At 45.4% G+C, this 26586-nt stretch overlaps 1 protein-coding gene across 1 annotated transcript; it reads right to left on the bottom strand.

Annotated features, from left to right (window-relative positions):
* Positions 1 to 10523: 10523 nt before the first annotated feature.
* ARRDC3 (arrestin domain containing 3) lies at positions 10524 to 22577 on the bottom strand. Its single transcript, XM_075325106.1, has 8 exons — positions 22068 to 22577; positions 17187 to 17268; positions 16788 to 16935; positions 16205 to 16307; positions 15255 to 15511; positions 14294 to 14453; positions 13969 to 14120; positions 10524 to 13056 (listed from the first exon to the last, which is right to left on the bottom strand). The coding sequence occupies exons 1-8, from the start codon at positions 22345 to 22347 to the stop codon at positions 13000 to 13002; spliced, it is 1239 nt and encodes a 412-aa protein (XP_075181221.1). The 5' UTR covers positions 22348 to 22577; the 3' UTR covers positions 10524 to 12999.
* Between the last annotated feature and the right edge of the window lie 4009 nt (positions 22578 to 26586).

Here is a 26586-nt window from a genome sequence, read left to right as displayed (position 1 = left end):
ATGGAGAAAAAGTGGAGAAAAAAATGGAGAAAAAGTGGAGAAAAAGTGGAGAAAAAGTGGAGAAAAAATGGAGAAAAAGTGGAGAAAAAGTGGAGAAAAAGTGGAGAAAATGTGGAGAAAAAGTGGAGAAAAAGTGGAGAAAAAGTGGAGAAAAAGTGGAGAAAAAGTGGAGAAAAAGTGGAGAAGAAGTGGAGAAGAAGTGTTTGTTCATGCCAGATGGGAGATAAATAATTTTTTACCGGCGCTGTCATTTACTGTAACGTGATAATCGGTATACGCTGTATACCTGTGATCACGTGAGCGGGGACCGGAAAAACCGTCCTGAATCATGATCTCCAGGGTCTCAGCTAGCCCTGAAACCCCGGAGATTTTCTGATGCTGGGGGGCACTATTCACTTATTTCTGCCTGCTGTTTATAAACGGCAGATCAGAATAAGGCTACATTAACACGACCGATCCATTTTTGCGGTCTGCAAAAAACAGTCCGTTGTTTTTCACAGGTGCATCCGTGTGGCATCCGTTTCCGTTCCGTAGACGGTCCGTATGTCATCTGTTTGTCATCCGTGTGCCTTCCATTTCCGTTCCGTAGATGGTCCGTATGTTATCTGTTTGTCATCCGTGTGCCTTCCGTTTTTTTTGTGTACTGCAAAAAAACTGAAGGAGGGTAAATGCATAAATTTACCCAGGATCCATAGCTTCATCCTACATGAGGCGGTCACATGTTCACTCCAGTGCCATTTTCTACAGCTTTTCACAGCGTAGAGCGCTCTGGTGATTTTCCTGTGCTTGTGCACTTCATATCAGTCTTTTCTGTCATTATAATGGCAGAAAGACACATAATGTCCCACTCTCCTGCATTTTGTAATTTTGTACCCTTTGGTGCCTTTCATGTGGCACTAAGGGGTGCTTAGCTTTGTATTTAGCCAAAAAAATTAAAAAAAAAATGACGTAGGGTTCCCCCTAGTTTTGTAGCCAGCTAGGGTAAAGCAGACGGCTGCAGCCTACAGACCACAGCTGGCAACCTCACCTTGGCTGGTAATCCAAAACTGAGGGCACCCCACGCTGTTATTTTAAATTAAATAAATAATTAAAAAAAAAAACACGTAGGGGTCCCCCCAAAATTGGATCACCAGCCAAGGTAAAGCAGACAGCTGGGGTCTGATATTCTCAGACTAGGGAGGTCCATGGTTATTGGACTCTCCCCAGCCTAAAAATAGCAGGCCGCAGCCGCCCCAGAAGTGGCGCATCCATTAGATGCGCCAATCCTGGTGCTTCGCCCCAGCTCATCCCGCGCCCTGGTGCGGTGGCAAACGGGGTAATATATGGGGTTAATACCAGATGTGTAATGTCACCTGGCATCAAGCCCTGGGGTTGGTGAGGTCAGGCGTCTATCAGATACCCGACATCACCAACCCAGTCAGTAATAAAAAAAAATACACGACAAACACATTTTTATTTGAAAAAACACTCCCCAATACATTCCCTCTTTAACCAATTTATTAGAAAAAAAAACAAATCCAGGTCTGGTGTAATCCAAGGGGTTGCCATGACGATCCACACTGTCCCAGTCAATGAAGAGCAGGATGTTCCCCATTGGCTGGGAGAGCAATGCAGTGACCTGAGCTAACATTAATAGGTCAGCCCAGGTCACTGCAGGGGATGACAAGTGCTGCTGTCAGCGAGGTACATTACCTGCGCTGATCTCCTGCACTGCTGACAGCCCCTGTCACTGAGTTCAATGACCGCCGCCTTCACAGCCAAGTATCGCGAGAGGCCCGTGACGTCACATGCTAGTCAGTCTCGGGTCGGAAGCGAGAGAAGGTGATGTGACAAGCGGCGACCATGGAGGACAGTGACAGCAGTGAGGTCGGGATGGCGGGACTTCATCACCGCAGGTAAGCCGAGCGGGACCATGTGTGCAGAGTGTGTGTGCAGAGTGTGTGTGCAGAGTGTGTGTGTGTGTACGTGTGTACATGCCGCGGGCAGGAGGGGGCGGAGTGAGCTGAGCGGGGAAGTGTGGGCTTCCTGCACGTAACTAGGATAAACATCGGGTTACTAACCAAAGCGCTTTGGTTGGATACCCGATGTTTATCTTGGTTACCAGCTTCTGGCAGGCTGCCAGCGATAGCTCCTGCACACTGTAGCTGTAAAAAGCCCTGCTTTTTGCTGCTAGAACCGTTCTCGAACGTATCTAGAACTATCGAGCTTTTGCAAAAAAGCTCGAGTTCTAGTTCGATCTAGAACAGCCCCCAAAATCACTCGAGCCGCGAACTGGAGAACCACGAACCGCGAACCGCGCTCAACTCTAGTGACGAGTACATTTTATAATCCTAATGCACCCTACTGGGAGGTGGTGGAGAGTGATAGCAAAAGGTAGGGGTAATGCTGGGGGCTGTGGGCGTGGTGCTGGGCCTGCGGGGTGCGGTGCTGGGGTCTGTGGGGCTCTGTGCTGCTGTGTTGTGGGCTTCTGTGCTGTGAGTGGTGATGCAGGGGCATCCTGAAGATGTTGGTGATGCGGGCTTCAAATAATGGCATCCAGAGTCGGCCCGTGCGCAGATGGAGCTCTTAGCTCAAGATCTCATCTGGGATGCGCTCTACCTTCAGCCCATTGATCTCCCAGCAGCAGACTTAAGGAAAACGGCGCCTGAAGGTGACGCGTTTGCTGATGAGATCTCGGCTTATCATTGAGCTGATAGCTCAATCTGCGCACACGCCGACTCCAGGTGCCATTTCTTTGAAGCCTGCACCACCAACAGTTTGTGGAAGTTGCCTACCTTACAGCATCTGGAACACCTGTCAGCAGCACCGTCTGCATCATCGACCTGCTCCACCATTGCCTCTGCCTCCTGTGACCCCACTCTACCACCACTGTCACACCCCCTCAGTATGACACCACCGGATTGTAAGACGGACCCTCATTTTTTTACCTTTTTTTTCTCTAAATTTAGGGTGCATCTGACAAACTGAAAAATACAGTCATTTCTCAAACCTCTCCATTGTCAGCATTGGCGTAAATCGAACTGTACGTAGATGTTATCCAATTGTAGTTCGATATTTTGTACTCACCCCTAGACTTGACCGGGTGCGCACCGTCCGATATACACTGCCAATTGCAGCATGCCGTGACTTTTTTCTTATTACCCATAGTATAAGGGCTTGTGCGCATGTTGCGTAATTGCATGCATTTACGCTGCGTATTGCACTGCAGCGTAATGCATGCGTCCTGCGTCCCTGCACAATCTATGTAGATTGTGCATGATACGTGCACACGATGCTTTTATGAACGCAGCGATTTGGGTGCTAAAATTTTGACCCAAATCCATGCTATCTTAAAAGGAGCATGTCAATTATTCCGTGCGCTATGGATGCAGCTCCCACTCTACCTAAGGTGGGGGCAGCAGCGAGAGTGCATGAAATCGGCTTTTTTTGTACAATTACGCAGTACATTACGCAGTATTTCTGCAGCGATTTGACGCGCACATGTGTTGTCAAATCGCTGCAGAATATTCAGCAGGTACGTGCGCATGAGCCCTTACATTGGAGCGAATGCTATCTGATCACATTGATGTCTAATATATACGGTCGTGTGAACCAGCCCTAACTTGAGGTAATGGACCAGTTATAGATTTCTTAGACTACAAATAAAAAAAAATATTACATTTATTGAGTTTGAAAAAGTCTAATCCAATATGTTATTGCTATGATGGCAGACGGTCATTATCTCTTTACAAAAAACAGTTTTAATTGCAGCGTAAATGTTAAATGTGGAAAATAGATTTTTGTCTACGTATTAAAGTAATCCAGATGTTTTGGGCCTCAGGCTTAACATATTGCTCCAGAGGAGCACAGCTGTGCACAGGAAAGCGAACAGAATAGGTCCTTAGTGAACACAAATTCCTGGAATATCAGCAGCACAATTTCCTAGAATTGCATGTATGTGAAGTTCATACTAGCATGTGAAGTATTATTGCCATACACCATACCGGCCAACCCTGAACTTCTCAATTACACTAAGAAAATCATTCAGTAACTCAAACTGACAAGCCAATTATGGATACGATACGGAAATAGAGAGGGATTGTAGCAATGTCTTCTATCAAGTAATTGTAGCTGTCAGTTCATGCATAAAACATCTAAAAAACTGACTTTACCCCTTAACAACCGCCAATATGCCTTTTAATGGCGGTCATTAAGGAGCCTTACTCCTATTTGAATAGTGCCCCCGGACGGGGGAAAATGCCGAGGTTTTCAGCTGTATATGACTGTCAGCAGAATAACACCCTCCAAACTATTTATATATAAGACAAGTCCAGCTATATAGAATTTTAATTGATATGCAAATGAGTCTGAAGAAGTATGGTAGATCTGAAGCCTCTGTCACTCCAGCTCTACTCCTTGCTCAGTGCCGCCTCCTCCTCCTCCTCAACTGATGGCTCCTTTTCCTGACGTCACACAGCATAGAGACTGTCAGTTAAGCAAGAGAAGGTGTAACTGAGCAAGGAGTAGAGCTGGAGTGACACACACAGGCTTCAGATCTTCATCCTCATTTAAATATCAATTAAAACGCTGCTTTCTCAGTAATGGAGAAATGGACTGGCCATGTAAAGGTATGCTGCACTTTCCTTCGAAAGACAAATGCAGCAATATCTTTACATGGTATTGCTGCACTTCAATATACATAGTTTTAGGGGATGAAATTCTACTGACAGTTTCTCTTTAAACCATCAGATGCCAATATTTATTGCACCACCGGCATTTTTATCGTTAAAATGGGAAAAGGACCTGGCACCTCCGGGTCTCTGATTTTTGGCTCCCACAATCTATTCAAACAAAATCTGGGTTATAAAAGCTTCAGAGCACTCGTTTCCGTCCGATCTCCACTGTGTGCAGAAACAGTAGTATGCAATCACATATGGGGTACTGCCACGTCCAGTAAAAACTGCGTAACATATCTTGGTGTCCATTTTCTTCTATTACCCATTGAATAAATTAAATGGTTGAGGCTTAAGTAACAGTTTAGCACACAATCTTTGCATTTTTCTTTTTCCTGTGCCAATCGTATAGTTTTTTGCGATGTGGTAAGAAATTCTCATCACAACCCTAGCTAAATATCTTGTAAGATTTAGTTGTCCAAATGGGGTCACTTGTGGGGGTTTCTGTCCTTTTGGCTCCTCTGATGCTCTACAATTTCATCATGGCATCCAAAATTGTGATTCAAACTTAAAATAGTGCTCATGGCTTTCCGAGCCCTGCCATGTGCCCAAACATTAGTTTTTGAGCACGAATGGGGTCAGTTGTGGGGGTGTCTGCTGTTTGGCATGTCAGGGGCTCTGCAAATGGGACATGGCATCCACAATCTATTCCAGCTAAATTTGTGATTCAAAAATTACCGTAAATAATGTGCTTTTCTTTTCGAGCCTTGTCTTGTACCCAATCATTAGTTTTCTACCACATATGATGCATTAGGGAGAAATTGCGTAACAAATTAAGGGTCCACACTTTCCTTTACCCCCTTTTTAAACATTATCAAATTTGAGGCTAATACAACATCAATAGAAGAAAAAATATTTTTCATGTTCAGCTGTTCTAAAGTTCTATGAAGCGCGGAGTAAAAATACTCAAATTTAGATGAATTCCTTGTGGTGCCTAATGGGTCACTTGGTGGGGAAGCGGTATTTTTTTTTATTTACCTCTGGGGTTCTGCAAATGTATTATGGGGTCTGTAATCTATTCCAGCCAAATTTACGCTCCTATAATCCAATAGCACTTCGAAGCTGTGCCGTGTGCTAAAACAGCAGTTTTCGACCACAGTTAGGAGAATTGAGTAATACATTTTGTGATCCATTTTCTCTTGCTGTGAAAGTAAAAAATTTGCAGCTAAAACATGTTTATTGTAATTTTTTTTATCCCACTTTGCCTTTATTCCTGTGCAGAATCTGATTTATAATAACTTGAAGGCTGCGGTTTCTAAAACGTAATAATGTCTGGGGAATTAAGGATATAGGCCCCTCAACGTCACTTCAAAACTGAATAGTTCTGTAAAAAATAGAATCTAAGTTTTGGTTTTTTTTTAAAATTTGCTGCAGATTTTAACCCTTCTAACAGATGAGAAATGTTCTTAGTTAACCTTTGGATCACTGCCACATCACAGGAAACCTCTCAGTGGTCTGTACCCTGTCAGCGCTGTGCCCACTGTGCCAGCAGGGTAAGTGACTCACGTGGTCCACAGCACCAACCCACAAGATTCAGACCTGTTAGGGCAGAGGTGTATCTAGGCTTTCTGGCACACGGGGCAAGAATCCTGTTTGGCGACCCACCCCCGCCCGGCCCCGCCCCGCGGTTTGGGTAGTCGTCATGTGGCCGCTCATTCATATATGATTTGCACATTTAGTCAGTTGCAGACGAGCTGCTCTTCCTAAAGCCTAGCACACACGGGGAGAAAAAAAAAACGGAGCGAGTGGAATGCGATGAAATCGCATTCTACTTGGACCAATATTACTCTATGTGCCCGCTCCCATAAGCAATTGTTTTCTCAGCCCTAATCAGACCGAGAAAACAATGCGAGCATGTTTCACTTACACCCATTCAAGTCTATGGGGCGAGAGAAAAATCGCACTGCACTCGCAGTACACCGGTGTAACGCGACTGCTGTGCGATTCTCGCATCAGCCGGCAACGGAGAGAGGAAGATAAATTCCGGCCCTCCCCACTGCAGCTGTGGTCTGATCGCACGATCGGGCCACAGTCGCATGACCCTCGGCTCCCGCTGTGCTGCGAGTGTAAGCCGAGAGTCATGCGAGGACTCGCAGTAATCCTCGGGTGGCTTCAGCCTAAGGCTATGTGCGCACTTTGCGTCGTCCTAGTTGCAGTTCAAAACGCATGTTTTGGCACAAATTGCTTTTGCCAAAGTTGCTTTTGACCATCAAAACGTGATGAATACGCGTGCATATTTACCGCATTTTAGCCGTGTTTTTAGCGCTTTTTACATGCTTTTCTGTTGCTCAAACTTAGATGTGTTTTGAATACAAAGACACTACTAAAGTTTTAACATACAAACACTATAAAAAAAAAAGGTAAAAATAAAGAATACACACATAATTTATTAAATTATAACAAAATGAGCGATATTTAATATAATTATAGCGGTTTTATACTAAATATGGATGAAATATCAATATATTTATATTTTTCTTAAACTTAATTGTCGGACTATGTGTGTTGTGTAAAGGGACATATAATTCCATTATTTTGATGTCAGAAAAGAATGTGTTTATATAGTCCAAAACACATCGTTTCTGCAGCAAAAAAAGCAGGTAAAATGCTGGAATTTTGATGTTTCTTGCTTTTTGCTACTTCTCATTGACTTCAATGTTAGCAAAACGCTGTGTTAGGGAAATAATCTGATCCATAAAATCAGATTGTGTCGATTACTAATATTATTGTTTGAATTTGTTAACTTTACATTCAGATTTATGTGAAGGCTATTTTGCGTGCAATGTGCCTTTTAAATATGAAATGATATATTAGTAGTTTGGTACATTGCAAAATGTACCAGACATTATCTCAAAGATTAGCCCCTGATACACATAGCGTGACTCTGCATATTCCTTACTTACGTAAATTCATGCTAAAAAGCCCCTAGACTGTGTAAGGACAAGATAAGGACCATAAACCATGCCAAGGATATTATCTTAGCATCCATTTGTATCACGTGGTCCTGATTTATGTAGTATTCCAAAGAACCATTATGTGAAAGCTTGAAAAGTAACCAATGTTGGGGTGTAGTCACTTACAGGTTAAAGCTTTTCAATAAATATGTCCCCCCGGCATTTGCTCAGTTGGGGAAGCAAACGCCTGTCAAGTTGGCTTACTGTCTTCCTCCCATCTACGCAATTCACTGGGCACGTGGCATGTCTGATCGCCCTAACAGACCACACCACGCCACAGACAAGCACAACAGTGAAGGTAGGTTCACAGGACAGTATTTTCAGTCTGAGTGCGGTCAGTGTAAGAAGCGGAAAGACCAATATTGGTCAACTGGGTAGAGCAGGAGCGTTTTGTTTCCTGCTGTCAGGTTGCTTTTTTTGTAAATGGACTGAATGGGAGGGAGGGGGGGGGGGGAATTGTGATGTTAAAAAAAAAAAATAAAAAAAAATAAAAACCTATTTTTTCTAAAAATATGCTCATATGAACTTAGCCTAAAAATGGCCACCACACAGGACCAACACGGAGTGAATAGTAGATCAGTGTATAATAGATGTGCGGTCCATCCATGTGTTTATAAAGCACATTTGTTATCAGCGGAGAACCTACAATGTTCAACTTAAAACTGAACTGCATGTAGAAGTGATGAGTATTTATGTACGATTTCACAAAGCTTTGTATTTTTATCCTTGTTTTTGTGAAACATTACCAACCTCTAATCCTGGATTAAAACATCTTCATTGCATGTTTCAGACTTCATATACACAATAGTCAAACCCAAAATATGGGCTCCCTTCACAGGGGTCGTCCTTATAATTGAGCGAGTACCTAACTATACGTACTCGCAATACTCATAATAAGTACGGTCTAATACTCGCCTATTTGTTCCGAATAGAGTGTGCAATGCAAGTCAATGGGGAATACTCGCAACGAGTAACCCAAATGCCATACTATTAGTGCGAGTAGTGAATAGTGCGGAATTCGGGTTACTCGTTACATTGAGTTTTTCTTAATTGACTTGCATTGCAAATGCTATTTGGAACAAATCAAGAGTTTTAGACAATACTCATGAGTATAGCGAGTACAGATAGTTAGGTACTCGCTGAACTCTAAGGCTAAGTTCACATTTCCGTTGTTTTGTATCAGTCACATGTGACTGATGCGTTGTACAATGGGTGACAACGGATGACAAAGAAAAGAATTTCATTGTCGGACTCAGTTTTGTGCGGGAGGGGGCGGAGCCGAGCGGGGGGGGCAGAGCCGAGCGGGGGGGGCAGAGCCAGGCGCTGAGGATGTCAGTGGCAGTGCTGCGGTTTGCATGGTTGGGGACAGGTGAGTGTGTGAGAGAGTGTGTGTGTACATGTGCGGCGTGTGGGAGGGGGCGGGGCCGAGCGGGGAAGTGTCGGCCTCCCTGCACACGTAACCAGACTAAATATCGGGTAAAGCAAAGCACCCGATATTTACCTTGGTTACGGGCGTACACCGCTTATCGCTGGCTCCTTGCACCGTAACCAGGGTAAATATCGGGTAACCAAGCAAAGCTGGTGACGTGTGCAGGGAGCTAGAGAGCATGCGCAGCGAAATCCGACGGATTGCACTGCTCAAAAAACGTTACATGCTGCGTTCCTCCCGCCCAGCTGTCAGTCGTTCCACAACTGATCAGTCGGGCGGAGGGTGCAACGCAGCATCATCAGTCACAATCCGCCGCTCATACAAGTCTATGGGAACAACGGAATCCGCTAAACGGATTCCGTTGTTTACCAGAGCAGCGGATTGTGACTGATACAATTTAACGGAAGTGTGAACCTAGCCTAATATGTCCTCCAACATTCTAAAGGCTGCTGTACACGCTGCGACATTGCTAGCGATCGCACCTGCCCCAGTCGTTTGTGCGTCACGGGCAAACCACTGCCCGTGGCGAACAATATTGCCGGTACGCGTCACACCAACTTACCATCCTAACGACGGCGCTGTGGGAGGCAAACAACTTCTTTAAGGGGGAGGTTTGTGTGGTGTCACAGCGACATCACACAGCTGCCCACCAATAGAAGCGGAGGGGCGGAAAGCAGCCGCATTAACGACACACCCACCTCGTTGCTGGAGGACGCAGGTTTTGTTAGTCGTTCCTGAGGCAGCACACATCGCTACGTAAGTTAGTCGTTCCCGGGGTGTCACACGTAGCGATGTGTGCTGCCTCAGGAACGACGAACAACCTGCGTCCAGAACGAGCAACGATATTTGGGAAATGAACGACGTGTCAACGATCAACGATTTCGTGAGTATTTCTGATTGTTAGCGGACGCTCGTAGGGGGTCACAAGCAACAACGTCGCTAACGATGCCGGATGTGCGTCACGAATTCTGTGACCCCGACAACATATCGTTAGATACGTCGTTGTGTGTAAAGCGGCCTTAACAATTGACGCATAGCGACATGAGTGTGCAGTGTCACATTGCATCTACCAATTCCCTATGGAGCGGAAGTGTAACTTCTAAGAACTTTTCCAAATGTGTTGGATCTTCTGTCACCGGCCGTAAAGAGCTCGTCTGTCTTTCTTACTACAATTCTACAACACCATAACTGCTTCTAAGTCTCCGTGGACCGCCTTGGCCTCATCACAAGAGAAACCTTAGCTCCAAAACAGTTGTGCAACATCAAGTTGAGCAAATGTTTTCGATCCTCCGTCTTGTATGAGATTACTGTCTTGTGACATCACCCTGTAGTCCATCCCAATCTTACAATTTAAAGAATTTTTGTTTTAGGTACCCATTGTCTTAAAATGGATTTAATGAAATAAGAAAATCAAAGATATTATTTAAAAAAGAAAAAAAAAAAAATGAACTTTATTTTGAAACAAGGAAGAACAAATAGGAAAATGTAACATTTCCCACATAAATTCGCTTTGAACTGGAGCTTACAATAACAATTTTTTCAGCACCAAAATATAAAAAAAAAAAAAAAAAAAAAAAAAAAAAAAAAAAAAAAAAAAATGTACAAGTAGCCATAGATTAGTATCTATAAGCGTACACATAATATTGCACTTTACTTCTGTAGAAATTTGGATTCATTCATTTGTTCCTAGTTCGGAAACCATCTTGTATACTGGGCTATAATTTGCCAACTTTTTTTCTTCTCATTTTTAAGGAAACTGCCCAATACATGTAAAAATAAAAAAACAAACCATAATGCCTCTAAACAACAGAGTAAATAAATATTTTCACAAACTTTGCAGAAGTTTTAAGCATTTTTTTTTTTGATTTACCACATTTCATGCGATACAGTGCCAGTGGCCTTAATGCTAAGAAACCTCACGTATATTTGCAGTGGCTATTAATATTGGTCGACCCTATTCAGACATAAAAACATTGCCTAGAGCTTTATAGGCAAAGCCAGGAATTGTTCCCCATTTTTAAAAAAAATTTAAACTATGGAAAAATTGAACAATAGTTTTGAGAAAAAAAGAAAAAAAAAAAGTTTTAATGCCAATTACACGAGAACTAATCAGCATTAAAACATTATAAAGAACCGGAGACCGTATAAGGTGGAAAATAGACAAAGAAAAAAGGTCAAAACTACTGTTAAATCCTCTTATGTCAGAAAGAGAAAACCAAAACGTCAGATAAATCACTTAAAACGTGACCAATTGTTATATCTTCACTGTGGAAGTTTTTGTTTAGTTTTTTTTTTTTTTTAACTGAAACTTCACTAAATTAGCTTAAAAAGGACACTTTGCAAAAAGCATGGATTAAAGTGGATGTCAAAAAGTTCTTACGGATAAACTTCCTTGTCAGAAGAGTAGCTTTTTTTTTTTTTAACATTCGCAACACTATGGCGGGACTTTTCTGGCGGACAGGACTCGCGATTGATGCAGGCGCTCACCACATGTGCTATATATCTTGTAGGGAGAGTGATGGATGCATTAATACGTTAGCCGTGTAATATACCAATATAATGCGTCAGTGTAGAAATGAATAACACTGTTAAGAATATGGGGGGGGTGGAGGAGAAAAAAAAAAAAAAAATATCTAACAAAAAATAAAAATATTAGTACATTATATATTTTGGAGATGGAAAAAAAAAAAATAAAAAAATAAAAATAGAAATAAATTAAATAAAATTCAATCACAGGCCAAATTTTAAGTCTGGGCAGTGCGCAGATATTTTACACTTTTTTGCGGTGGTAGGATGGAAAAAAAAATTAAAAAATTCTGGGTTGAACAAGGACTGTGCTTCTATCCTTCCTTATTTTCATGTTACAACACTTATTGCCTGATCATATATGTAGTATTCCTATAATTAAAAGAATAATCTGCCAATAGTGCTTTGAAGAAAAAAAAAAAAAAAAAAAAAAAGCCCTAAATTTATGTGCAGGTAAAATAAAAAAAAATACAACAGATAAAAAAAAAAAAAAAAAAAAAAGGAGTTATTTTTTTTTCCTTTTTGTTTTCACTTTCTTGTGCATATTAGCCAACACCGCCTTATAACTCCCCACATTGTACAGTGCAACGTAAAGACACAAATAGCATATTAAAGTTTGGCAAGTGATGAAATCTCCTGAGGTTAAGTGATTTGTAGGAAGTCTGTAACAAAATCCTGCTTGGGGTGACAGTATAAAGGCAAAATGTCTTAGAAACTAAGCATACAATCTTAAAGAAAGTCTGATTTCCTCATGTTGTATTTTTTTTCTAACCCACTGGAATTGGTGCTATTCTACAACAGCAGGCCGTCAAACATAACAGCAATAAACTGGCATGAAGGCATTTGATGGGTGTAAAGAAATCCATTGCTGTATGCAAGCTGAAGATGGTGCACATGCAGCCGTAATGGACAATACTAAGCATGTAGAGCCCAGGCCACAAGAAAACAAAAAATCTATATTAGTGCATTTGTCACTGCATTGTCTCTCTTGCTTGCGTCTTGGTGTGCAGAACACAACCAAATGTAAGGATGAAAGATGTAGTGATTCCAAGCTGCTCTACACACACAGAAGGTGCGGTGACTCCGTGGTAGAGGAACCCGGATCCTCTTCACTACGCGCCCAGCACCCCACCGCTTGACTGTGCCGTAAGAGCGCGTCATCTTTGTGTGCCGACAGCAAGGCAGTCTGACTTCCAAAAGTATGGAGCACGAACGTGTTACAAAGCTGCAAGCGCCATAATCATGACCACAGGTTGATTCAGTTTGCAGCTTCTGAGGAGAGACTCAAACTGTATTTTCTGAAAGTCTCCATTATGGCTGCCATGTCTCATTGTCGGCAGGTAACTCAAGTCTCATCAGCTAAATGTTGCAGATTTCTTCAGCGAGATGGACAGGAGGGATGGTCTTCGACTGGCTGATCAGGGTTAGGATCAACCTAAAGAGAAAGAAACCAAGAAGAATGTATTATAGAAGAATGTCTGAGTCAGTATTTCACATGTACCCCCATAAAAAGTTCTAATTATGTACAGATTAGAACAAAGTCAGCTCTGTTTGGCATTTTCCACAAGATTTTCCCAAAAATAAGCCCTAGCATGATGTTACAGAATCTCTGGAATATGCTAGAAGTCGTGCTCTAAAAATCAGACCTAGTTACTGGCAGGGGTGATGTTTGAGAGTGGCCAATAACTAGACAGTTTCTCAGGGCCCTCCCGCATTTATAGTCCAAGGTTAAGACTTTTAAGGACCTTTGGTGACCGCACGGTTATATGATCATGATGTCACAGAAGGTCCTTCAGCTGTTCTAAAGAAAGAAACGAGAAGACATGCTGGTATGTACCAAAGACTGATAGATAGATGGTACATATCAGCATGTCTTCTCATTTCTTTCTTTAGAACAGCTGAAGGACCTTCTGTTATGACATGATCATATAACCGTGAGGTCACCAAAGGTCCTTAAAAGTCAACCTTGGAATATAAATGCTGGAGGCCCCTATGAGTGGGGAAGGCCCTGGGAAACTATCTAATTATTGTCCACTGGCAAACATTGAGTCTGATGGCATGATTATATTTTTATAAATTTTAATTTTTTGTTCAATAATTAATGTGGATGGTTTGTTGTTCATGGAATAGAAAAATAAAAAAAGTCCTATTTAATATTTCAGAGCAAAAAAAAAAAAAAAAAAAAAGTCGTATTTTCAGGGAATTATGTTAGATGCCATACAGTTAAGATGATAGTTGTAGTTAATGCTTCTACTAACACTGGGAAATTTCTTCATTACCATCGCCTTGTCCCATGACACAAGCTGATCAATCCATTATCATCAATTCATATTTAGCACCAACGTACCTCTGAGTAGAGGGGTGGAGGCAGGTAACGAAATTCTTGGATATAAGCAAACAGTGGTCCTTGAAGTGCCAACTCGAAGTGATCGCACATATTTGATGACACCATGTTCTGTCTCTGCTCTTCTGTGACAATTTCTGCATAGCTTGGAGGTGCTACAATAGAACAAAAGAAGTCTTGTAAATAGCCATTACAGAAGAGATTTCTCCGCACTGCTGCCATAGTGCCGCATGATCCTGCACATGCTCACACACAGCCAGCAGCACGCGGAAGAGCACGCCGTGATTGCAACACCTGGAAAGATTACATAGGAGTATTGCAAAATTACCTTCAGGTCGCTCCGGTAGAACTAATCCCAGCCAGTTATTCATGCTGTACTGACTGCTTACACTAGACGTCCGACTGCCAAATGGGTGCAAAGGAATTGTCCCAATGACCAGAGGTAAATTAAGAAATAAATCCATGGCGCCCGGAATATCCACATAAACCTGAAAATAAGACGCAAAATGGTTATTAAATGGCAGAGAATCAGGCAAAATACACATGAAACTATATATTCTAGAAACCGACCCTTTGGTTATGTGCGCACTGTGCTTTTTTTTTTTTTTTTTTAGAAATCTGCATGCCTATCCTGAAGCCAGCAGAGTCTATGAGATTTCTGAAGGGCTGCGCGCACGTTGCTTTTTTTTCCCTTCCAGATTTGGTGCAGAAAAAAATAAAAATAAAATAATAATAATAAAAGTCTGCAGTATGTAAATTTTTGTGGTGTTTTTCCTGCATTTATTAAGCCCTACCAGCCACAGACTACAAAGGGAATAAATAAAAAAAAAATAAAAAAAAAAAAAAAAAAAACACACACACTTTTTTTTGGTGCATTTTTCATGCAGAAAATTACTGCACCAAATCTGCAGTGTGTGCACATAGCCAAAATGTGAGAAAAAATAAATAAATAAAATAAATAAATTTAGAAACCTCTTGACTGGTATTGTTCCTATGGAGTAATTACAGCGGGGTGCAGCAGTGACACCGGACCACCGATCTGAGCATGTTACAAGTAATCACGGGGCCTACTGCGCTGGACTAGTCACATCGTGGCACTGGACAAACTGCTAGAAATCTACAGTGCCACATACGGACACGAGATTGTCCAGCTGTACTGTATGTGACTTGTTTCACCAATATTAGAGATCATTGCTCATATTCTCCAATAATTAATAATAGATCTTTAGTCAATGGCTCTTGTAAGTAATTGCTTCATTGGACATTCACCGTCGCCCAGTCATACGCACCATGAGAGAATATTCCACGCGGATAATGCTGCAGTCGATGATGGAGGGGGAGACTGGTGGAATCTTAAGCAGTTTGCCATTCCAGGTCTCTGTTTTTCCAGAAGAAAGGGATTCTCCCCGCAAGTTGGCAACAAGCTGCTTCACCTCCTTCATTTTCCCTTTGGCATAGAAAGTCTGTGTTTGATAAATGGCCGCCTTAGGCACAACCATTCTGGAAGAGCAATTCTCAATCTCTGCGAAGATTTGAATTGATTCACCTTCAAGAAAGAGATAAAACACAGGCGTTAAGGACTCCGCAGCGACACGGCAATGTATAAGAGCAGAGCCTTACATAACCCGGGATACTAATATTTAGGCCGGGGGCACACGGGGATCTAGTGAGATGACACTTGGCTCACGCTGGCAGCACAGCAGGAGCCGAGTGTCATGCTAGTATCCCTGCGACTGAGGTCCGATTATGCGATCGGACCTCAGCTGCGGGGGGCGGGCCGGCACTGAGGAGGGGCGGGATTTATCTTCCTCTCGCCTCCGTAGCCGGCTATCGCCATTCTCGCCCTGCACTCGCGGTACACCGAAGTACCGCGAGTGCAGTGCGATTTTTCTCTCGCCCCATAGACTTGAATGGGTGCGAGCGAAAGTCTCGCATTACAGTCGCAGCATGCTCCGATTGTTTTCTTGGTCCGATTAGAACTCAAAAATAATTGCTCATGGGTGCTGACACATAGGCTAATATTGGTCCAAGTGGAATGCGATGTTTTATCACATTCCACTCGCTACGATTTTCATGCCGTGTGGCTTAGGCCTTATCAGTACTTCGAGGCATCAAGTAGCTGAAGAGATCATTTCACCCCCTACTTAATCTTGAAGAGTTTATCATGGACATACATAAAAACAAAAAACAACCCCCCCAAAAAACAAACACCCCCCCCCCCCTTCGTTTCGGAACTTACCTGGTGTATAGCCCTTCCGTTCGATTTTGGCACTTAGGGAGATTGGACCTGAGGTACAGAACCAGCAACACAGAGTTTTCTCTTTTGTGCCCGCCTGTGGTGACTGAAAGGGAAAAAGGCGAAACTTAGTCTTTATAAGAAAAATATCCCCAAGAACAGGACAGAAATTTAATGAAAAATGGGAATTTCGGAAAAAGTTGACTCAAGTGTCTATAGGAACACGGGACATTACAAAGTCCCCAACTATATATACATGGGACACAGGAACGGAAAAGGGCACCTGCCACTAAAAAGTGTGGTCGGAAAATAGATAAAACACTTTTCTTCCAATATTTGGAGTATATAAATAGGTCAATAAAAAAAAAAAAAAATGTATATATGTAGTATATAATCTAGCCAGGCAAAGGTTAACATTGGCTCTATCATTGCATGCTATAGACAGCAGCATCTGCACTACTTTATAAGCAATAGATGGAAAAAAGGAAAAAAAAAGTATATATATTTTTATATAGCTTAAAACCATTAAAGGGTATAAAAAATATGTTTTACTGTAAAAGAAAAAAAAAATCCAAAACTTCCTTACCAGTAATGAAGGAGTGTTGATATCTATATGCTCAAACACGGTGAATTCCTTCTTTAATTTTACTGGTAGCAGCCAGGCTCTGTGCAACTCTGCCTTTACCCAATAACGTACACTGCCGTGTCTGCCTTCAAATGAGGTAGCAAGTGGTCTGCGCAAGGAAGGAAGGCAAATTAGTGACAGTGCCCCATTATAGGCCGCCCCCGCTCACAGCACAGGCCGGCTCAGGACAGCACAAGCCCGCTGGAGAGGTACCCTGGCCGGTCATTATACAATGACATTACAAATTACACCTTTGCCCGTTAAATATATTATGCTCCCTCCCATGTACTGGATCTCTGGTGAGGGGGGGGGGTCTATATCAGGGGGTGGCGGGTCTGAGGGAGAAGAGGGGATACTTACGTCTGTGGAAGCTCAAAACTGAATGCATATTCATGGCGTCCTGAAAGAATAGTGGTCAGTCCTTCTTCAGAATTATCATCATCTGCAAAGAAAGAAGATTATACATCAGTAATTGGAACGGGGACCCTAATCAATGGACAATAGGACCACTGGATCTGGCCCGAGGCAGATACACATACATAGATCACATTATGTATATACATACATACAGATATATCTCTATCTATCAGTGTATACATGTGTCTGTATATATAATGTGAGAAATATATATATATATATATATATAGATAGAGATATAGATATATATATATATATATAGATAGAGATATAGATATATATATAGATAGAGAGATATATCTCTATCTCTATCTCTATCTCTCTCTCTATCGAGAGATATATATATATATATATATAACACACACACACACACACCTCTATCTAGTGATGGCACTCTCCTATACTTCAGTATGTTAAGGTTTTTATCTTTGGTGACTTTTTTTCTTACTTAAATGCTTGTATTATATTTTTATAAAAACATTTTTGTGATTGGGCTTCAATAAACATGTTGCAGTTTGCCTTTGATGGCGCTGTCAACTTCTAACCGCAGAATGGGCTAACTGAGAATCCGTCAGCGAGCTCATCCCACTGGTCCTACGGGAGAGTTTCCTGCTCGGCTGATTTAGGGTCACAGGCCACATCCAAGTTGCACATACAGGGAAACAAAGCCTGGAAACGCCAAGAGGGTGCAATTTTTTTATGTATTTATTTTTAAAGAAACCCAATTGCAAAAATGAAATGCATGCATTTAAGGAAATAAATAAAAAAAAAAATCCTCAGAGGTGAATAACCCCTGCCGGCTCTTCCAGGATTCAGATCGCACCTAATATGTGGCCATACAGAACGTCAGGGTTAACCCCATACAGTCAGGATCTGACTGTTCTGAACCAAAGCTTCCAGCAATAACTAAATCCAGTATATTTATAGTAAACACTAAAAACCTTTTGTTCCAACAGGCGAGAAGGAACAACTGGGTCATAAAATCCAGTCCAGGGCTCGGAGGTCAAACACCCCAGACATCCCAGATATTAAGGTGGGTCCTATGTGCAGTAAACAACTCGACCTTCATGATCCACCGAAGCACAAGGGATGCTGCACCGAGTCTGTGGGGCGGATGGGGTCTACAGTATGGGGTGTGCGGAGTCTGTGGGGCAGACGGGGTCTACAGTATGGGGTGTGCAGAGTCTGTGGGGCATATGGGGTCTACAATATAGGGTGTACAGAATCTGTGGGGCGGACGGGGTCTACAGTATGGGGTGTGCAGAGTCTGTGGGGCGGATGGGGTCTACAGTATGGGGTGTGCGGAGTCTGTGGGGCATATGGGGTCTACAATATAGGGTGTACAGAATCTGTGGGGTGTACAGGGTATACAGTATGGGGTGTGCGGAGTTTGTGGGGCGGACGGGGTCTACGGAGTCTGTGGGGCGGACGGGGTATACAGTATGGGGTGTACGGAGTCTGTGGGGCGGACGGGGTCTACAGTATGGGGTGTGCGGAGTCTGTGGGGTGTACAGGGTATACAGTATGGGGTGTGCGGAGTCTGTGGGGCGGACGGGGTATACAGTATGGGGTGTACGGAGTCTGTGGGGCGGACGGGGTCTACAGTATGGGGTGTGCGGAGTCTGTGGGGCGGACGGGGTGTATGATACTGTGGGGCTCGAGTGGAGGAAATCCAGCAGAACTGCCACTTATAAAACAGAACAGAATATTCTCATTTACTCTCCAAAAGCAGATGGGGAACAAAGCAGATCTGTTACTGCAGCCCACGGGCGTCATCCGTGTAGGGTCAGGCTTGTCCCACTAATAGATTTGAGCCTTTTTCTTATTATGGGTAAGAATGTCACGGCACACTTTATATTCTATGCTGCACGGTTTCCTTTATATGCCAGCTCAGCAATCTCCTGGAAAAGAGCCCCAGCAGCAGTACAGTGTGGTAAACAAGTGCTGAGCTGTCAATCACAGACAGACTCCAGCAGGAGAGGACCGGCCTGAACCGGTGCGAGCAGATCCTCAGCCAGTCCCCCATATGCATAGACATGACGTAGGCTGCTGCAGAGACAGTGCGGCTCAGCCAAACGTGCTGGAGCGCAGCCTACCATGCTGCCGGACCTCCCACTCCTTCCGGGTCTGCTGTACAGCACGCTGGATGGAGCCACACTCTGCACATTCCTATATATATCCAGTGCTACATGGTGCGCCGGCAGCGAGGCCACTCACCGGACCGGGGGCGCCTGAGGGCAGCAGCTACCGGCACCGGACCAGAACCAACAGCAGAATTCATATCCCACAATGGGCAACATCTGCAAGGAGTCTGTATATTCTCCCGTGTTTCCTCCCACACTCCAAAGACATACTGATAGGGACTCTAGATTGTGAGCCCCAATGGGGACAGTGATGATGTATGTAATGTAATTTATGTAAAATAAATTATTTCCGAGACCTCTGTGGCAGGGCACGGGCCTCCTCTCTGGGGGCTGCCCTCTCCCCCAGCCTCCTCTCCAGGTGCCCCGATGGGGAGTGTATAGACTGAGCCCCAGTGCGGACAGTGTTGTCTGTACAGCGCAGTGGCATATGACACCACTATAGAGGCTATGCCTGCCCTGCTCTGTACGGGCGCTGTGCTGGTTGCCATTCTTTTGTCAGATTACTGTAAACCATTGCTGTATGTACAAAGAGCGCTGATATTTCCTCCCAGGCTCCGCTGACAGGCACTCTAGAGATGGGTGCACACGAGCAACTGCCCGGGCTGCTGAGGGCCCATCTACCTCATGGTCCCAGGGGAGGCTGACGGTAATGTTCACCCATGGGGGGGGTAATAGGCAAATTTGCTCTTTAGGAAGGAAGTAGATGAACTCTAGCGCCACCTATTGGAGGTAGCAAGCCTAGAATTTAGAAGTGGCCCTTTAACGAGCCCTTTCCTATGACCTAGGATTTATGCCAGAACAGAACCTCGTTTCGGGGTGATTGCCCCTCGTCAGTGCAAAGTATGAGAAGCTGTAATGGGGTCTAAGGAGAAACTACCGCTATATCTCCTCACTGGCACGCCTGACTGAAAAGTCTTCCTCTCAGACCCCTGGGGTAGGTGACAGGTCTCCATGGAGACACGCAGCTTTATTCTTCCACGTGTCCCCTCCCTGATACTGATGAGGAGACCGGAGTAGTCTGGAATTCTTGCTATTATCACCATCTTTTGAGTTAGCCATTAAAAGGTATCAACCACTGAGGACTTCAGTTCTTTTGAGCTATTTTTTCTCTACTGGCTAACACGGTACAGAGATATATTACACACGTGTCCCCTCAGACACATCACTACGGAGCATCGGGAGTCCGGACTAACAGAGCCGGCCGCTGCTCCAGGGTTAACCAGTGTCACCACCACGCCCCTCTCTCCACCTGCTCCCGTGTGCCCTAAGCAACAGCACCAGCCAATCACAGCGCACTGGCATCTCCATAGCAACAGCCTAACAAAAGCTCGCCATCCAATCAGCAGCCTTCTGGGTGCGGCATGCACGGCTCCCCGCCTTTCCCCATAACCAAGCTTGTGTGAGAGCCGCTTGCCCGGCTGCACGTAACAGGAGAGGGCAAGATTAACCCGTCCACTGCCGCACACGGCCCTACACGGAGGGAGCACGAGCGCAGCTCACTGCTGTATAATATAAAGCGTCCAAGGTATTCTACAACACGGCAGCCATAGGACAAGCACCGGGCATAGGAAGCAGATTATTATACACCGCACACATAGCTCACAAGCAACAGGCACCAAGAGAGCAAATAACAGGCACCAGGGCAGCAACTGAGGAGCAGCGCCCACCCGCACCAGAGCCGCAGTACTGAGGTATGGAGCCGCTCCGCTCTGGAGAAGAGACAGTCACTGGCATCACCTGACAGCCGCGCAGCCAATGGACGGAGAGCAGCCCCCCCGCTCCCCCCGACACCACCAGCCCAAAACAGGATTCAACCGCTTCTAACAAAGGCTGCTGGAAACTTCAGAAAAACAAGCTGATTCCTTCACCCCCTCCTCCTCCAGCACAGCCTCCACGCAGCCTCCACACACAGGACTGCCCGCACCAAACACTGTACATAGCCAGGAGCGGGGCAGTGATGGCCGCACACCTACCCCTGCACAGCCCGGTGCCTCCTCCAGCCAGGGTCTGCTCACTATGCCCAGTGCTCACCATCAGCAGGCAGGCATGGCACAGTATGGTGGCACAGTGATGGGCACAAGTATAGTAATGGCAGTCAGTGATGGGCACAGTGGTGACAGTGGCAATGATAGGCACAGTGGTGGGCAGTCAGTGATGGGCATAATGAGGGCATGGAGATGTTAGTAATGGCAGTCAATGATGGGCACAGTGATGGATAGTAAGTGATGGGCACAGTGTTGGGCATAGTGATAGGCAGTCAGTGGTGGGCATAGTGATTGGCAGTGATGGGTAGTCAGTGGTGGGCATAGTCAGTGGTGGGCAGTGTCAGTGATGAGCATAGTGATGGGCACAGTCCGAGTGTCGGGCATAGTGGTGGGCATAGTGATTGGCAGTGATGGGTAGTCAGTGGTGGGCACAGTCAGTGATGGGCATAGTGATGGGCACAGTCAGTGATGGGCATAGTGTCGGGCACAGTGGTGGGCATAGTGATTGGCAGTGATGGGTAGTCAGTGGTGGGCACAGTCAGTGATGGGCATAGTGATGGGCACAGTCAGTGATGGGCATAGTGTCGGGCACAGTGGTGGGCATAGTGATTGGCAGTGATGGGTAGTCAGTGGTGGGCACAGTCAGTGATGGGCATAGTGATGGGCACAGTGTCGGGCACGGCGGTGGCACTCACCTCTCTCATGGCCGATCAGCAGGTCCTTGTGGGTGAAGTACTCCACCTCCTCGGTGTAGTTCTGGGTGTAGGCAGTGTTGGACCCCGCGTTCCTGGACTCGGTCCACCTCACTTTGGCGTGGCCCCTCGCGTGGATCTTCAGGGATTTGACTCGGATCTCCCCAGTAACTTCCAGATTCACCTTTCCTGAGACGGTGTCCCCGCTGGAATACACGGGGACATGGCTGCCATTGAGACAGTCAAAGCTTATGGTTAAACTCTTCACCTTCCCCAGCACCATGATTGTAAGAAAATGTAGAAAAATAGGTGCTGTGTAATGGTGGAAAATGGGGAGGAAAGAAGAAAAATGGAAGATCTCATATAAAATGCGATCTCGTATTGCCCCGTGGCGCCTGCAGGCTCAGTGCCGGCTGTGCAGGCGGCTCATTGGGATGAGAGGGACCGGCGCAGTCACAGCTCAGCTCAGCCCCGCGGTCTCCTCACAAAGACGCCTGTCTGCAGTGTGCCGGCTCACTTTATGTACAGCTTGGTGAAAAACAACCTGTCTGCGCATGCGCCAGCCTCTGACACTTCCACTCCTCCCAGCCCTTTATTCCTTCTTCTAGAAAACTTTGCAGGACGTGTCGGGTTTTTGCACTTGTTTATTTAATGAACTATAGCAGGAATTTCAGCTGCTCCCAGCCTGGATCTGAGCATGAAGATCAGCAGCAGCTCCAGCCATCATGCTGCAGATACATGACAAAGAGCCATCAGCTACCTGCAATCCAGAGAGCAGGGATCACAGCAAGAAGAAGATATCTTGTAGTGTAGCCAGTAGAGAGAAAAATATCGTGTATAGAGCTGAAGTCCTCAGTAATTGATGCCTTTCAATGGGCTAAGTGAAAAGATGGTGATAATCTTCAGATTTTGTGTTATACCATGCCTGATGAAGAGACCTGAGATGTATGGAAAGCTTGCTATTATTACCATCTTTTCAGTTAGCCATTAAAAGGAATCAACCACTGAGGACTTCAGTTCTTTTAAACAATTTTTTTTATCAGAGCAAGAATATTACTTATCCTGCATGGAAATATCCACGATTACAGATCCACCTCTTTCTGTAAAATGTGTGAAGCCTCCAGGATGCAGAGCCTGCTGCATTCTCTCTTGGGGCTCGTTCACACTGGTATAACTCCAGAGAGCACTCACTCCAAATCAATGGAGAGCACTCACTCCAAATCAATGGAGAGCACTCACTCCAAAACATCAAAGAGCACTCACTTCAAATCATCAAAGAGCACTCACTTCAAATCATCAAAGAGCACTCACTTCAAATCATCAAAGAGCACTCACTTCAAATCATCAAAGAGCACTCACTTCAAATCATTGGAGAGCACTCGCTCCAAATCATCAGAGAGTATGCACTCCAAATCGTTAGAGAGCACTCGCTCCAAATCATTGGAGAGCACTCACTCCAAAACATCAAAGAGCACTCACTCCAAAACATCAAAGAGCACTCACTTCAAATCATTGGAGAGCACTCGCTCCAAATCATCAGAGAGTATGCACTCCAAATCGTTAGAGAGCACTCGCTCCAAATCATTGGAGAGCACTCGCTCCAAAACATCAGAGAGCACTCGCTCCAAATCATTGGAGAGCTCTCGCTCCAAAACTTCAGAGCGCACTCGCTCCAAATTATTGGAGAGCACTCACTCCAAAACATCAAAGAGCACTCGCTTCAAATCATTGGAGAGCACTCACTCCAAATCATCAGAGAGCACTCACTCCAAATCATTAGAGAGCACTCGCTCCAAATCATCAGAGAGCACTCACTCCAAATCATTAGAGAGCACTTGCTCCAAATCATCAGAGAGCACTCGCTCCAAATCATTAGAGAGCACTCACTCCAAATCATCAGAGAGCACTCGCTTCAAAACATCAGCGAGCACTCACTTCAAAACATCAGCGAGCACTCACTCCAAATCATTAGCGAGCACTGACTTCAAAACATCAGCAAGCACTCGCTCCAAATCATTTGCGAGCACTCGCTCCAAAACATCGGAGAGCACTCGCTTCAAAACATCAGCGAGCACTCGCTCCAAATCATCGGAGAGCACTCGCTCCAAATCATTGGCAAGCACTCGTTCCAAAACAGCGGCCTGTTCTGAGGACATCTGAGTCCGGTGTACGCTGACACAGACAGGATATGGAGAAAGGAATCTCTCCATCTTCTCCACACCTTTGATCCGATTCTCGCATGCGAGAGAATCGGATCACAGTAGATGACACTCGGTCACACTCGCAGCAGAGCTCAAGCCGAGTGTCATTACGTATCACATCCGATTCTCTCAGAATAAACGCCAGTGTGAGCGAGCCTTTAGGCTATGTTCACTCACTGCATTTTGGCTGTGTTTTTTCATGTGTTTTATGCATATTAAAAGCTGCTTTTTACATTACCAGCAAAAGCTCTGAGCTTTCAGAAATCTCACACACACTTGCTTTTTTTTTTCCTATCTGAAATGCAAAACTTGTATTTTGCTGAATTTTCCCACAAATGAAAGCAATGAGAAAATCAAACAACGATGAAAAAATGCAACCTCTACGTTTTTGCTGCTTTCGTGATGAATGAAACTAACTTAATTAAACATGTACACACAAATGTACACACAAATGACACACTAAAAACACAGCTAAAAAATGCAACAAAAAAACGCAACCAAAACGGCAGCAAAACCTGGTTTCTTTTTCGCTCCTAATTGGGAGACCCAGACAGTGGGTGTATAGCTACTGCCTCTGGAGGCCGCACAAAGAACTACACTTAAAAGTGTAAGGCCCCTCCCCTTCTGGCTATACACCCTCCCGTAGGAGTACGGATTCCTCAGTTTTAGCTTTGTGCGCAAGGAGGTCAGACACGCACGCATAGCTCCATTGTTTTTAGTCAGCAGCAGCTGCTGACTATGTCGGATGGAAGAAAAGAGGGTCTATACAGACTCCCAGCATGCTCCCTTCTCACCCCACTTATGTCGGAGGTGTTTGTAAGGTTGAGGTACCCATTGCGGGTACGGCGGCAGGAGCCCACATGCTGATTCCTTCCCCATCCCTTTTTACAGGGCTCTGGGTGAAGTGGGATTTACCGGTCTCCAGGCACTGAGACCGGGCTCCATCTACAGCCCCTGGAGAAGATGCTGGATGGAGCGGAGTACGTCAGGGACATGGCCCTGCTTCCTTAAGGTACTCTGTGTCCCCGTGCATTTGGCGCTCACACCGCAGCATGCTGGGTGTTGTAGTGCGCCGGGGGACGTCAGCGCTGCGGCGCCTGTGCCATGGCCTCATTCAGCCTAGCTGAAGCAGGCACACTTATGGGATCGGCCGCGCCGGCCGCTGGGGCTGCGGCACGGCTGGCACTTGTAGTGCGCCGGGGACTTCAGCGCGGCCTGCGCTTTTACGGCGGCCGCGCTGATAACTACAGTCCCCGGCTTTTTTGCGGCCTGTTTCCGTTCGTTCCCGCCCCCGGACCTGCCAGTCAGGAGAGGGGCGGGACGCTGCCCACGTCTAGGACTCGGTCGCGCCGGCCGCTAGAATAGCGGCGCGGCTGGCACTTGTAGTGCGCCGGGGACTTCAGCGCGGCCCGCGCTTTTACGGCGGCCGCGCTGATAACTCGAGTCCCCGGCTTTTGCGGCCTGCTTTCGTTCGTTCCCGCCCCCAGACCTGCCAGTCAGGAGAGGGGCGGGACGCTGGCCAGTGCATCAGCGCTGAGGGCTGGAGTCGTTTTTACATACTCCAGCCCTCACAGTCAGCACAGAGGGGACACTGTTCCCGCACTTTTGTTTGGGAACTCCCACGGACCGCCCCTCTCCACACAAGCCGGCAGCCATTCTTGCCAGACACGCTGCGCTGCAGAGGGGAGCCGGGGAGACCCAGACAAGGCATTCTGCAGCCTCTTACCCGCTGTTCAGCGGGCGGTAAGCAGCCCTCAGGGCTCACCCCCTCTTGTGCTCGTAGTATTCTTAGTATTTTGTTGCTACAAATACTTTGTACTGCATAGCGCTGGTCGCCCTTTTGGCTATAGACTCTCTCACATGCAGAGAGCCAGCAGCATGTCGCCCGTAAAACGCAAGGGTGCCAAAGCACAGACATTATATGCTTCCTGCACCGCATGTGGGACTTTTCTACCGGCAGGCTCCACGGACCCCCATTGTGTGCAGTGCTCGGCCCCTGCGGCGCTTGCACAGTCGGGACCTCTGCTGGACGTGTCCCAGGGTGTACCACCTGTCTGACTCGGACGATGGCCCCGGGCAGCCTAAGCGGGCTCGTTATGACGGGCCTTCACATTCATCTCAATGGTCTGGATCCCAGCGGGATGAATCTATGGGTGATGAGGCGGACGTAACTGATCAGGATTCTGATCCTGGGACCGCTCTCAATCTAGATACACCAGATGGTGACGCCATAGTTAATGATCTTATATTTAACATCAATAAGATGTTGAATATTTCCCCACCAGCTCCTCCTGTAGAGGAGTCAGCTTCGCAGCACGAGA

This window comes from Anomaloglossus baeobatrachus, chromosome 1 (assembly GCF_048569485.1).
Source record: "Anomaloglossus baeobatrachus isolate aAnoBae1 chromosome 1, aAnoBae1.hap1, whole genome shotgun sequence".
NCBI lineage: Eukaryota > Metazoa > Chordata > Amphibia > Anura > Aromobatidae > Anomaloglossus > Anomaloglossus baeobatrachus.
This window is presented reverse-complemented; position numbering and strand designations above follow the sequence as displayed.